This window comes from Molossus molossus, unplaced genomic scaffold (assembly GCF_014108415.1).
Source record: "Molossus molossus isolate mMolMol1 unplaced genomic scaffold, mMolMol1.p scaffold_m16_p_8, whole genome shotgun sequence".
NCBI lineage: Eukaryota > Metazoa > Chordata > Mammalia > Chiroptera > Molossidae > Molossus > Molossus molossus.
In genome coordinates this window covers 63,217,778-63,232,931 of record NW_023425402.1, presented here as the reverse complement: position 1 = coordinate 63,232,931, position 15,154 = coordinate 63,217,778, and the positions used below count along the sequence as shown (strand labels likewise).

Genomic DNA, 15,154 nt, shown 5'->3' with positions numbered 1-15,154 from the left:
CACAAAAGTTATCATTTTAACCATGTTTCAGTGGCATTAAGTTGATTCCCATTGTTGTAAAACCATCAGCACTGTCCACCTCCAGACCTCTTTCATCTTCCAAAACCAAAACTCTGTACCTTTTCAACACTTAACCCTCCCCCCCTTCTCCCCTGACGTGGCCCCTGGCAACCCCACTTTCCATCTTTGTGAATGTGTCACCCTTTAAAAATCTTCCCCAGTTTTTCCTTAACAAGAGTACAGGAGTGAATCACATTTGCCATCTCTGTGACCCTGGCCAAGTGATTAGCCACCTTGAGCCTTGGTTTCCTGTCTGTAAAATCAGCATAACCACTCTTACCTCAGGGATTTGCTGTGAGGATGAATAAGGTAATCCATGCAGAGATCTTGGTCCATGTAATGAGAATGTAAAAGGAACTCAGCGGATGGTGTTACTGTTATAATTACTGTTTTCTCACTCGAGTTCATGGACCTCAGAGGCATGGAAGTTCCAGTAGGTTAGGAACGTCTCCGTGTTGAGAATGTGATCACCTGGAGAGCCTTAAAAATACTGATGCCTACGTCCCGTACCCAGAGGTTCTGCTGTAACTGGTTTGGGGTGTGGCTTGAGCTTGGGCATTTTTTCAGAGCTCCAGGTGACTCTAATGAGCAGCCAGGTGCAGAACCATTCACTGCTCTGGGTACTGTCTCAGAGCCTGCCTGTGGGGTAGGTCAGCACTCTCCTGAGCGTTGGACCAAGTCAGTGGAAGTCATGGCTCTTTGTCGCACACCAAGAAAAACTGATACCTCCAACTAGAAGCAAGTTTACTAGCAGAAATCCATGTCTCCACCATGGGAAGGCAGACGTGCTGTGAATTGCTGTGTGGCTTGCCTATGAGACAATGCATGGACCTTTACTGGGTCAGTACTTATGATGAAGGTTTCATTAGGCAGGCAGCACAGTGACTGTTTCTAGCAAAGGTAGGGAGATGCTCTCTGGAGGAAGGAGAGGCAGTGCTCTCAGATGGAGAGGGACAATGCAGGAGCTGGTGTACTCAGACATGAGCCCTGCCTAGGCCTGTGGGGAGATGTACTATAATTGAGGACAGCAAACCTCAAAACTAGGGGTGGGCCCTCAAAAGGCACTCAAGCATCTTAAAAGGGGCTGTTGAGGCTGCTTGGAATGGGAGCCCCAGAACTGACCCTGAGTCTCTCAGCTCATTGTCCTCCCTTCACAGTCTCTGAGGGATTCTTGGAGCAGTGCCTTGCTCTGCAGACCCCCTTATGTGTCCCTCTGGCTTGTCTAAGGTGGTCAGAGGGGGTGGAGGTAGGCCCATTTGCCCTCCCTCTCTCCCCAGTTCTGTGCCAACCTGGTGGGGATGTTGGCCCAGAGGCCCTTCTAGCACCTGGGTGTTCAATCAGCAACCCCCCTCCTCTGTCTGTCTGTGTGTGTGGTTGGCACTCTGTTCCCTGAGCAGTCTGCATTTGAAACTGAAGCCTCTAACCACACAGCGGAGTACTTTACAACCCAGATTAATGTGCCAGTTAAACCCCTAAAAGTCATATATTTAATAGGTCCTTACCACTCCAGAGGAGACACTGTAATGTGGCACAGCTGGGTGTCAGCATTTTAAAATCCTCCGCAAATGCAGACCTGTATCTTTCCTGAATGAAACGCCTGGAGGATTACTGGTTTCCAGGCTGTAATCGGCCTGTTGTAAGACTTCCGAAGCAGCATCACCTGGTCCACATGGCTCTAGGCGTGCTGTAAACGAAGGCACCAAAAAGCAAAGGAGCTTTAGAAACTGGGTGCCCAGTGGTGCCTCTGCCTAGATGCCAGGGCAGATGGTCTGTTGGTGAATTCTCTGATCCCCTTTTTAATTTTTGTCTTTCTTGCTCTTTTTTTTTCTCTTAAGGCAGTGGTTCTCAACCTTCCTAATGCCGCGACCCTTTAATGCAGTTCCTCCTGCTGTATGTGGGCGCATCTGCTTGTGGGCGGACCCGCCTGGAGACAGAGGAGCGGTGTCTCGGTTCCTAAGATCATCAGAAATATGTGTTTTCCGATGGTCTTAGGCGACCCCTGTGAAAGGGTCGTTCGACCCCCAAAGGGGTCATGACCCACAGGTTGAGAACCGCTGTCTTAAGGTATACTGATTTCAGTTTTAGAAAATAAGTTAAGCCTGGAATTTATTTGGAGACTGAAAATCCTTTCTCGCAGGCCTGTTGGTTTGTTTCTAATGAGACTGGCGGTCGCATGTTTAGGTTGTTATAAACCACAGATCTAGGGTAAGTGGGTGAGTAGGTGGAGGTGCTTGGCTTTCTTTCAGCCCATGTTTTCATCGAATTGAGCAGTGTATAAGGAATTAGATACCCTGAGCGAATGAAATGTATCCCAAGTGCAAGGCTGGCTCTACATCAGTCAGCGTAATCCCCACGTCAAAGCTGTCCTAGTCGGCTTCGGCTGCTATGGATAATACCACAGTCTGGGTGGCTCAGACAACAGACATTTACTTTCAGTTCTGTAGGCTGGGAAGTCCAGGATCAAGGAGCCAGCAGTTGTTCCTGTGAGGACCCTCTTCCTGATTTACAGACGTGTTCACACTTGGTGGAGACAGAGCCCTGATCTCCCTGCCTCTCTTTATAAGGACTAATCCTATCGTGAGGATCTCACATTCATGACTTCATTTAACCCTAATTACTTTCCATAGGACCTATCTTTAAATCTGTCACATTGGGGGGTAGAATTTCAACATGTGGGTTTGGGGGGGGACACGAACATTTAGTCCGTAATAACAGATTAAACAAAAATTGTATGATCACATCCACAGATGCAGAAAGAAACATTTGGTAAAATCGAACCCCCATTCATGGTTAACATAAAAAGCTCTCAACAAACTAAGAACTGAGAACTCTCAACATGTAAAGGGTGTTGACGGAAACCTGCAGCTGACATCCTCAGCGGTGAGGGCTGCGTGCTCCCGTCTGAGAGAAGGAACGAGGCGAGGATTCCGCTCTCACTGCTTGTAGCCACCTAGGGCTGCAGATTCCAGCCCCTGCAACAAGGCAAGAAGAAAAGAGAAAAGGCATAAGATTGAAAAAGAAATAACACTGTCCCTATTTGTAGATAACATGATTGTCTACATAGTAAATACCAAGGAATCTACAAAAACAAAAATTCTCCTAAAACTAATAAGAGAGTTCAGCAAACTTGTAGGATATAAGATCAACACCCAAAAATTACATAACAACATACTAACTATGAATATGTGGTGATGAAAATAGAAACACAGTACCCCTTGGGGGACTAAAAGGGGAATATTTGTAATACTTTCAACAATAACGATAAATTTTAATTAATTAATTAATTAAATGTATCTTGTATAAAAAATTATTCTTTATAGTCACTCCAAAGGAAATTAAATGCTCACATATACATTTAACAAAAGGTATAGGATCTGAAAAATTATAAAATGTTAATGAAAGAGATCAAAGGAGGCCTAAATAACTGGAGATGCATACATATCATGTTCATAGTTAAAAGACTCAACATAGTAAAGACGATAATGCTTTCCAAATAGGTCTGTATGTTTAATGCAGTTTCTTTGGAAATTCCAGCAAACCTGTTTTGCACATATATGCAAGCTTATTCCAAACTGCATGTGGACAAACACAGTCTCTAGCTAAAACAAAATAAAGAAGAGGAGTCACTCTACTGGATATTAAGTCCAACTATATAGTTACAGTGTTCGGGAGTGTGTGGTATATTGGTGGAGGGATAGACACATAGATCAGTAGAACAGGATAGAGAAATCCAGAAATAGACCCATGCAAGTATGTCAAACTGATTTTTCCCAAAGGTGCAAAAACAATGCACTGGAGAAACTCTGAACAAATTGTATTGGAGCAAGTGATGTCCATAGGTTTAAAAAAATGAACCTTGACCTAGACATACCACCTCATACAAAAATTAATCTAAAATGGGTCATGGCCTTAAATGTAAAATTATAAAACTTAAAAAAAAATCATAAGAGAAAATCTTCAGGCTCTAGGGCTAGGCAAATAGTTCTTAGACTTGACACCTAAAACATGACTCATAAAATGAAAATTGATAAATTGGATCTGACCAGAATTAAAAGGTTTTGTTCTGTGAACAACTCTTAAGATGAGAAGACAACCAGTAGTCTGGGAGAAAATATTTGCAAACTACATATTTGACAAAGGATTCATGTCTAGAATGTGTAATGAACTCTCAAAATTCAACAGTAAAATAACTATAACAATTTTGTTAGAAAATGGGCAATAGGCATGAAGAAACATTTCACCAAATAACATTTACCAATGGCAAATAAGCAAATGAAAAGATGTGTAATATCATTAGCCATTAGGTAAATGTAAATTAAAATCACAATGAAATAGAACTACGTCACTCTGGCTAAAATAAAAAACAGTGCCCGCACCAAATGCTAACGGGGACGTGGCGGTCCAGTGCAGGTAGGAACATGGAATGATACATCCACTCTGGAAAATAGGCAGCTTCTCTTAAAACTAAATATGCAGCTACTATATGACCCGGCAGGTGCACTCTTGGACACTTACCCAAGAGAAACAAAAGCTCATGTTTATACGAAAGCATACAAAGAAATGCTCATAGCATCCTTATTTGCAATAGTCAAAAACTGGAAACAATCCAGCCCTCTTGTAAGGAGGGAATGGTTAAACAAATTATGATACATTCATACCATGGGATACTACTCAACAATAAAAAGGAACAAACGATTGACATATGCAAGGTTACCACTGTATTAATCCATTTATGTGACTGATAAAATTTGAGAAATGGAAAAAATTTGTATTTTCTCAGGAGTCAAGGATGAGGGTGGGGGACAGGTGAGAGGAGGGAGGTGGGTATATTTGTAAAGGGAGAACAGAAAGATTCCTTGGTGATAGAGCTATTGTGTATCTTGACTGTATCAATATCAATGTTCTGACTCTGATATTGTGCTATAGTTTTGCAAGATGTTATAATTGGAGAAAAGTGGATGAAAACTACATGGGAGCTCTCTGTATTATTTCTTAAAACTGCATATAAATCTATAATTATCTTAAAGTAAAAAGTTTAATTTAAAAAAATTACAAAGGGAAGGCAGGAATAACCAAAGGCTATAATTAAAGCTATCCGTGGCCTAAGGGCTACAGTTTACAACTTCAGTGTAAGGCCAACCCAGGGGTCCCAGGTCCTTGGAGTTAGCCTTGAGCACCCCTACTCCGACATCCGTGCCTCCCCTGCCCCCGTCAGAGGAGTGGCAGCCCCAAGGCCCGAAGCCCTGCAGTCTTTCCATTGCCTTGAGTTCTGGGGTGTGTCTCTGGTGTTTTTACTCCCTGTGAGGGTTGTACCCCCACCTTAACAGCTTCATGCCCAGGAGCCAATACCTTTTTAAAAATATTTTTTTATTGATTTTTGAGAGAAAGGAAAGGAGAGGGAGAGAGAGAGAAACATTGATGAGAGAGACAAACATCAGTCAACCGGCTCCTACACACCCCCTACAATTGAGCCTGCAACCTGGGCATGTGCCGCCCTGACCAGGAATCAAACTGGTGACCCCTTGGTGCATGGGATGATGCTCAACCAAGCAAACCACACTGGGTGGGGCCTGGAGCAATACTCTTAAGGTGCCCCGGGTGGGCTGATCTGTCCAGAAGGAGCAGTGATTATTCCTGGGAAAGCCAAAAGGAAATGTGGGGGAGCACGGAGCTGGCAGGGGCAGTGACCTTGTTTATATCATCCTTGAATTCTCCGTGCTCAGCCTGGTACTCAATAAATGTCTGTCAAGTAAATTATACCTATTCCTTTGACTAGAGAAGAAAATTCTTAGACACACATGCAGTACTTCCTTCAGAATGCAGACCTATGCCAGAGAGAAGAGGGGGCTGCTTCTGTTAAAGCAAAGCCTGGACTCGATGAAGCTTCAGACCTGGAGGAAGGCGCTCTGAGTGGAGGGCAGTCAGACGAGCCTCCACTCCGGCCCTGGGCCCTGGGCCCTCCCTGTGCAGCTTTCTCCCTGTGTTGGCCAGGCCCCACCCTCTGTCAGTGAGTCCACCACTGAAAGTGTAGGTGAGCAGCTTCCTGCGAGGCATGAGGGGTAGCTGCATGCCTTACCCCTTAGAGACAGATGCCCGATAGGGACCCAGGGGCTCCTTCACACTCATTTAAGCTGCTTGAAATATTTTGGTCCTGCTTGCTGGTGGGCCTTTCTAGAAGCAGTCCAACCCTGGCACTTACTGGATCACCTCAGAAGGAATTCACTTATTAAGCCATTATATTTGAATAATTGACTCCTAACAATATATATTTCAACTCATCTCTCCCAATTATTTATGATTATTACACCATCCCCAAAGTACGATTTAGAGAAGCATTATGAAACTTTTTGGTACCGGAAACGGACCCTTTTACAAGGGAGAATTGTTACTTTATAGGACAGTCCAGTACCCTGGCCCATGTGTGACTGGACTGTTGACCCTCAGTGTGGGAATTTTACATCTGCCCCCGTTACATTTTATGTTGTTAAAATTAGCCTGTTCTCCTAACCTGAGCTGGTCCTGAATCCTGATTTTTGTCATCCACGAATTGACGCCCTCCCTGCTTCTTGTCACCTATCGTCTGGCGAAGAAGTGCCAAGTCACTCTCCAGGAAAACAGCTAGACAAAACACACTCCGAAAGGACAGGAGGCTTTTCAAACTACTATCCTTTGTCTAAATGTGAAGTTTTCTTTCCTCACTCTCCTTTGACCCATGGTGCTTTTTCTTTGCCCATTTCTTTCTGAACGTCTTTCTAACTTTGTCTTCACTAAATCATAAGCCTGAGAAGGACTTTGAAGTTTTGGACCCAAATCTACACCAGGCAGCGGAGACTCTGTCTGTGACAAGAGGACCCTGGGGGCACCGAAGAAAGTTGACAGGACTCTGCCATCATTTAAAATGTAAATGCGGGGCCAGGTGGCCAGGGTTCCAGCTACATGCAGTTCTGCCACAAGTTAGATTTGAGATCCTGAAAAATCACTGAACCTCAACCTAAATAATATATTGTTTCTAAAATATGTGCCACTTATTTTACTAGTATTATAACTTCTCATTTCTACGTTCCTTTCCTTTCTTGTTTTCTTACTGCTAAGATAATGTAGACATTACTTGCCTTAAAATGACCCTGTTACAAAACAGTGACAGAGATGTAAAGTACAGTTTAGGGAATACAGTGAGTAATATTGTAATAACTCTGCATGGTGCCAATGAGTGCTAGACTTAGGGGGGAATCACTTCGTAAGTTATATAAATGTCTAATCACTACGCTAAATACCTAAGATTAATATAAACTGAATATCAACTGTAATTGAAAAAAAATAGTTTTTAATGTAGGTTTTATTATCATTCAGATAATGAGGCCAGCAGTTCAGGAATGACAGCCATTTATTTTATTTATTTATTTATTTTATCCTCACCTGAGGCCATTTTTCCATTTTTTTGTTCAGAGAGAGAGAGAGAGAGAAACATCGACGCGAAAGGGACACATTGAGTGGCTGCCACACGCACTGCATCCAAGGTACCTGCCCTTAGCGGGAACCGAACCTGAGTCTCTCTGGACCGCAGGCTGACACTCTAACCGCTGAGCCAAACCGGCCAGGGCTGTAATTGAAAAAATTTTAAATTTATAACAAGACTGTACACCCCTGATCTATTGTATTTCTCATGATCTCCTGAAGAAAGGAACTATTGTCATTTTGAAATTATTATATTAATCTAACCTAGATGCTTCTTGTTAAAGAGTTTTCCCTTGTGTGGGTCACATCTCTGCAACAGCCCTCCTGGTAATAACAATTGTTTTGTTTCTTTGAGCTAATGGGTCTCAATGCCTGTATCTTCCTTTGCCCCATGTCCCTGTGTGACCTTGGGCATAATCATGTCATCAAACAAAGATGCTGTTCCAGGAATGGCTAAGCACCAACACCCTTCTTTCTCACTTTTCAGACCCACTCTGGGGCTCCACATTCATGGCGAAAGGCCTGCCCTTTAGTAAGGAGGATCTGAGACCTGAGCAAGAGAGAGGACCTGTGACCCAGCCTCTGAGTCTCGGCTTGAATCAGGAGTGACCAGATCTCGCCCAGGGCTCCCAGGCCCCATGGAGTCAGTGGGAGGGGAGACTTTCCAGGCTTGTTTCTGTGGGTTGTGGTTCTCAAATGACCTCTGGTCCCCCTCCCTGGGCCTTAGCCCCTACCTAGGGAGGTCTCTCCTCCATAAACACCATCGCCTCCCTGGGACTATCCAGTGAGAAGGGCTAGGCACCATATCTGAACACAGGCTGGGAATAAACACCTACACTTCCATTCAAGGTGCTTTTTTTTTTTTGGTAATTTTATTTTATTTTTTAATTAATTTATTTATTTTTGTTACAAATACCCCCCGCCCCAGACACCCTCCTCCCGATCCCGCCTCTCCACCCCAAGCCTTGTTGTCTATGTTCATGGTTACGCATACATGCGTATAAGTTCTATGGTTTATCTCTTTCCTCCCCACCTCGTCCCCCTCTTCTGAGGTTTGTCAATCTGTACCCTATTTTTATGTCTCTGGGTCTGTTTTGTTCTTCAGCTTATTTTGTTCATTATATTCCGCAAATAAGTGAGATTATGTGATATTTGTTTTTCTCTGATTGGCTTGTTTCACTTAGGATAATACTCTCTAGGTCCCTCCATGTCTTCTCAAAGGATAAGAGATCTTTATTTCTTACAGCTGCATAGTACTCCATTGTGTATATGTACCACAGCTTTTTTCATCCACTCATCGACTGATGGACACTTGGGCTGTTTCCAGATCTTAGCAATTGTAAATAGTGCTGCTACGAACTTGGGGGTACATATATTCTTTCTGATTGGTGTTTCAGGCTTCTTAGGGTATATCCCTAGAAGAGGGATCACTGGATCAAATGGTGGTTCAATTTTTAATTTTTTGAGGTAACACCATATTGTTTTTCATAGTGGCTGCACCAGTCTGCATTCCCACCAGCAGTGTACTAGAGTCCCCTTTTCTCCACACCCTCGCCAACACTTGTTTGATGATTTGTTGATGGCGGCCATTCTGACAGGTGTGAGGTGATACCTCATTGTTGTTTTAATTTTCATCTCTCTGATGATTAGTGACATTGAGCATTTTTTCATGTCTCTTGGCCATTTGTATGTCCTTTTTAGAGAGGTATCTATTTAGTTCCTCTGCCCATTTTTTAATTGGGTTTTTTGTCTTCCTTTTGTTGAGTTGTATGAGTACTCTGTATATATTGGAAATTAACCCCTTATCTGATGTTTCATTGGCAATTATGCTCTCCCATACAGTGGGTTCCCTTTCCATTTTGATGGTTGTTTCTTTGGCTGTGCAGAAGCTTTTTAGTTTGATGTAGTCCCATGTGTTCATTTTTTTCCTTTGTTTCTCTTGCCTTAGGCACTGTATCAGGGAAAATTCTGCTGCATGTGATGTTTGAAATTGTGTTGCTTACATTTTCTTCTAGGATTTTTATGGATTCATGAATCACATTTAAGTCTTTTATCCATTTTGAGTTTATTCTTGTGTAAGGTGTAAGTTAGTGGTCTAGTTTAAATTTTTGCACATAGCTGTTCAATTTTCCCAACACTATTTATTGGCTGAGCTCCCTTGTCATCCTGTGGGCAGGAGATCTTTATCTGAAGAGGAATCTTCACCATAGAATATTCCCTGACATAGTCCCGCCCCTCCATGTGGGAGGTGGCCTCTTCAAACTGGCAGGGACCATTTGTTCTGTGCTCCCTGTTAGTGTCATTTATGGGTCACCTGCTTGCACAGGGCTTCTCTGCTGTTCTTGTGCAGCAGTTCTGCTGGAAGTCGGGACCCACGAGGGCTCAACCTGCCAGAACAAAGCAGCACCCAGACCAGAGCCCCGGATGCGTGGACAGCAGGCCACCTTTGTGTGACTGTTGCCTGGCAACAACTCAACGCCCTTTGCCACTCAGTTTCCTGGAAGTGAACAGGCTCTAAGTCTCTGCCTTTGCTTGGTGGGATCAGGGACATGTGTGCCCCCTGTAGGTCCTGTGTCCTCTCAGCCCTGCACATCTCAGATGGCCCATCCTGCTACCAGAACAAGTTGGAGGAGCCAGCACCCATAAGGGTGCATGCAAGGCAGAGGTGCACAACCTCTGACTGTACATTTGAATCACCTGGAACTTAAAAAACATCCACAACAGACCCTACACTAGACTGATGGAATTCAGCCATTTGGTAGTGAGGTTTGGGATTTTCTTTATTTATTTTCAGGCAACAGGTTTGAATAGCAGTGGTTTATGTCAGTAGCTCTCAAAATATGGTCACATACTAACAGCATCTGCTTCTCCTGAGAACTTGTTAGAAATGCAAGTTCTGTCTTCACCTCAGGCCTCCTGAGTCATAAACTCCAGAAAGGGGCCCAGATCGGTCTGTTAACAGGCTCTCCAGGAGATTCTGCTGCCCACTGAGATTCAAGAACCACTGGTCTAAGGCATAATCTTTTTTTCTTTTTTTTTTTTTTATCCTCACCCGAGGACATTTTTCCATTTTTTACTCAGATAGAGTGGGAAGGAGAGAGAGGAAGAGAGAGAAACATCGATGTGAAAGGGACACATCGAGTGGCCGCCACCCACACGACCCAACCAGGGCCGGGGACAAACTGCAGCCAAGGTACATGCCCTTAGCGGGAACCGAACCCGGGTCTCTGTGGACCGCAGGCTGACGCTTTAACCGCTGAGCCAAACCGGCCAGGGCAAGGCATAATCTTAATACAGAAAGCAAGACAGTTTTATGTGACCTGTAACTATAACTGCAAACGCACCAATAGGAAAGAGGTACTGACAAGGAGTGGCTGTGCAGGAGGCCCGGGTTGTGGCAGTGCAGGGTTTTAGTATTAGTGCTGACAGGTGCAGATGAGAGCGTCATGAAGAATGTAGCAAGAGGAATGACTTGCTTGGACAGACCCAACACGGCGGGTTCACCCAAGGGCCTGTAGCTGCTCCAGGGAGAATTACTCTGGCCTGGTTCTCAGCCCAGGTCATGCACTAGAATCACCAGGGAGGTTGTACAACGGATGCCCAGCCCCCACCATAGGGAGCAGAGTCAGAACCTCTGGAGGAAGGGCTTAGGCAAAAGTAGGGCGTGACAGAGGGACAAACAGACCAGCCTCCCCAGGTGATTCTCCTGCACAGCAAGAATGGAAAACCTCACTCCGTCCTTGAGATTCTAAGGAAAGCAGGTTATTTCCAAGCACCTTCAGATGTCAACATTTGGGAGCCTTGGGCGCTTCCTGAGGGTGAGACACGGACCCCCCCTGCCAGGGGCAGCCTCACCTCACAGCAGCAGAGTGGGGCATCAGCATGGGGGCTGGGGTCAGACTCTGCCCACCTGCTGTGTGGCATAGAACAAGCAATAGTCTCTTCAAGTGGATGAGGACTGGCTGGTGGGGACCTCCACCCTCCTGCTAGGGCCCGTCTGGCTCGTCGAGTGACGCGAGACCCAACTATTGGCCCAGGTCCGTTTGCCTTTGAAAATATGTCACTGGTCTTGGCTAAGGCAAAGCCGTAGGGTGTCGAGGAGGAGAGGGAACAGTTGGAGGCCTTCAGGGTTAGGACTGAGGACAGTTGGAGGAGAGAGGAATCCCCTGTTAGATGGTGGGTGCTGCCTCATTTCTCCTACTTCAGTCCCATGGAGTGGGGAGTGGAGGCCGTTTCTGTTCCACAGAGGACGAAACGGGCTTCAGAGGGTGAGGTGCGCGGAAGCACAGGCGGTGTCAGAGCGGGAGAGGAACCGGACTCATCGGGCGACAGTGCCTCTGGCCTTTGCCTTCTCTGCAGAGGGGACTCTCTACTGACTTTGGCTTAGGAAAGTGTCTCCAGTCGAAGGCCATCTTGTCCGTAACTTATCATTTCTAAAGCGCCCTCCCGATGTGACCGGGTTTGAACCACAGCAGTAGTTCCTTCTCCTGCCGTCTGAGTATTTGTGTTCACTGGGACAAACATTTCGCCCCCTTGGGCCCTGCTTCCCAGTAGAATCTGGGTGCTGACGAGGGTGTTGCTGAGTGCTCCCCTGACCCAGCACCCAGGGGCTCCTCAGCCTGGGCCTCTGTTCCAGCCTCTCTCTGGGCAGCTGCTCCCCACTGTGGTCTGTATCTTCCAGGTGATTAAACACACCCTTGTCCCACAGCACACACACCCTCCTCCTCACATGTGTAGCGGACTTCTCTGTGTGTCAGAATGCCTTACATGCTTGACAGGGACACGTGATGACCGGTGGAGCCTGGGAGCAGGCCCGGGGAGCAGGACCCAGTTGTTCTGCCCCATCTGCTCAGCCGTGGACATTGCACGTTAAGAACCAAGGTGGAGCAGCAGGCGCTGAGCGCGGTCGTCAGCCAAGGACGGTCATCCTCATCTCAGTCGCTGCGTTTTTATAAAGGCTTTTTATATCCCGCGTTCTGGGGAGTTACTTTTTCTTAATTAAGGATTCTAATTTTAAAGTGAGCGCTGACCTCTTTCTTTCCAGAATCATTCTAGTGCTTCGATTGCATTTCATGGGTAGAAATTACGAACCTTTATTGTTTGCTACCTGTTTTCCTCCACGGCTAGTTACCATGGCAAACTGGCACTTTATTGGAATCATAAATGGGTTTATCCTGCTAGAAAATCAATAAAGGCCTTTGGGAGGTTGTATCGGGGTGCCACAAAGGAGTTAAGGCCGCGTGAGACCCCTTCCTCCCTGTGCATCAGCATGGCTGGGGCCCTGGTGAAGTGGTGCTTGAAACAGAGTGGAAATGTTTCCTTACCGTGAACTTGAGGGAGGAAGCAAAGGGGACATAATGTCTCCTTCAGAATTTGGAGTTTGGCACAGTCAGTTCTCAGAAATTGATTTATGTTGAAGAGGGTTATTCTGGGTGTTACCCTCAGCGTCATACCTGAGGTGCTGCATGCTGAGGGCAGGTGTAGGGAGTGGTCATCTCTGTGACCCAGCAGCAGGGCTAAGAAGCCTTCTCAGGTGCGCAAGGACGTGTGCACTCAGTCGTGTTCCGCAAACCCCTGGAACATCCTGCATGTCCGTGAGTAGGAGACAGGGTGGACATGGATAAATGAACTGGAACTACATGCGACACTATGAAAAAAATCTCAAAAATTGCCAAATGGTATTGTACAGTTTAATACTGTTTATGTAAGGTTTGAAAACAAGCAAGACCATGTTTATATATTGTTTATGGCTACAAACATGTAGTAAAGTACAATGAAAGGCAAAGGAATGATGAATGTCAGGTTTAAGAGTGGTCACCTCTAGGACTGGAGGGAGGGCCACCTGGGAGGGGTTCACAGGGAATGTCTGGTTTCCCTAGTGTTTTCTTAAAGGGGTTAGTGACTACAAACACTTAAAAATATTGTACACCATTTTAAATGGCTGAAATAATTTTGTAATTTTCAAATTTGTTTTTAAAAGTGGGGAGAGTCTATTCTAATCATTTTGGCCATCAGTTTGCAAGCTGAGCAATTACTAACCAGATTTTCCTGGGGCTGATTAGCTTGGCCTTTTGCTGTTCTCCCATCCCACCTGATAGGTTCATTGTGGCTACTTCATCATCCCTGAGTATTAGAACTAACTAGTGGGAAAACAGAATAAAAGATGAAAACTCTCATGTTCTCATTTATTGTTTTAATGAGTGGGGAGTAGAAATTATACACTAAAGGAAATCTTCACATTTTGAACCTATTTTGTTCATTGATTACAGTGCCAATATACAGGGTTAACTGAGGCAAACTTGAAAACTGGGTAAATCCATAAGAATCTTCTGCCAAACCAAAGGGGAAGGGGACACACCACTGTGCAACCTGCTGCAGGGTGTGATTTTAATGTCCTGTTTTGAAATCGGTGTTTGCTTTGCCTCAACAGCATGGCCGGACCCCTCTGCATCTTGCTGCCAATAAAGGTCATCTTTCTGTGGTCCAGATCTTGCTGAAGGCTGGCTGCGACCTCGATGTTCAGGATGATGTGAGTAGAAGCCACCGTCCTATCGGGATGGGTTGTCAGAGGAGCTTTTCTGCTTAAAAAATCCACAGTGCAGTGTGTAACCAGCTATGAGGTGGGAGGGGATCGATGCTCTTCAGCACTTTTTATGTCTGTCTTGGTCCTCTGGTGGGAAGAACTTACTCTTGAAGACCTGCTCTGGGACCCATTCTCAGGAGCGAGTTAGAGCTGGAGAATGTGGGTAGTTTCCCGTCATGGTTCATTTCCTGTCTAGTATCATTCAAGTGCAGGGCTTCAGAGGGTGCTTTGCCTGTGTCCCGTCTCAGTATGAAGGAGCACCACACACACACACACACACACACACACACACACACAAGTATGGGCAAGGCCTGCTGGAAATGTGTGTAATTGACCAGCTTTACCAGCGGAGAAAAGCTGGGGCTTAACAACTCAATTCTATTCTTTTTGTCACCTTGATTTCTCTTAGTTCGTGTACATTTAGTTTAAAACTACCTAGTCAAAGAAAACACAACTTATTTCATAGAACCCAAGAAAAAGGAGGCCTCCCGAAAGAGTTCACTCTGGTGCTGTATTATGAAGACTCAGCTCCTACGTGTCTTCATTAGATTATCTAGAGAGACTCCGGTCGGCTTCTTTGGGGTCAAGTACCCATTCCCGAGCCGATCAGCAGTGGTAGGGTGGGGTCACCTAGTATCTGGGGCGCCTTATTGGGTCTTTGGGAAAGGTGGCTTCTCTACGAAAGGAATATAGAAGAGATTCTATAAATTGTTCTCCAATTAACTATTAGGAAAAAGTCGTATGCTAATGCGATTGGAAAGTGTTTCGAATCCTGTTTCTAACTCTGGTTTGTGTAGTAGGACTCTAAGGAATAAGCACTTTTGTGAGGAACATAGAATCTTGGAAAACTTGCACTTATAACCTCTTCCAGATTCACCTTTAATAACCATGGTTACAGAGTATTATCAAATTTCAGATTCTCAGGCATGCTAGGGTGTGCATTACCAAAGCGCTCCCAGTTTTCTTTGGGGCTTCTGTGTAATGGTCTAAAACCTGGCAAACATGCAGGCGAGGACAGCATTCCCAAAGAAAGAAATGCGCCATTGTTTTGTGGTG

General features: G+C 45.1%; 1 protein-coding gene across 1 annotated transcript in view; it reads left to right on the top strand.

Moving 5' to 3' along the window:
* Window positions 1-15,154, top strand: part of ANKRD6 (ankyrin repeat domain 6) — a 66,672-nt gene that overhangs the window by 17,833 nt on the left and 33,685 nt on the right. The window contains exon 3 of the mRNA XM_036248398.1: window positions 13,946-14,044. Within this exon, the coding sequence (XP_036104291.1) occupies window positions 13,946-14,044 (99 nt within the window). The remainder of the gene's footprint in view (window positions 1-13,945; window positions 14,045-15,154) is intronic.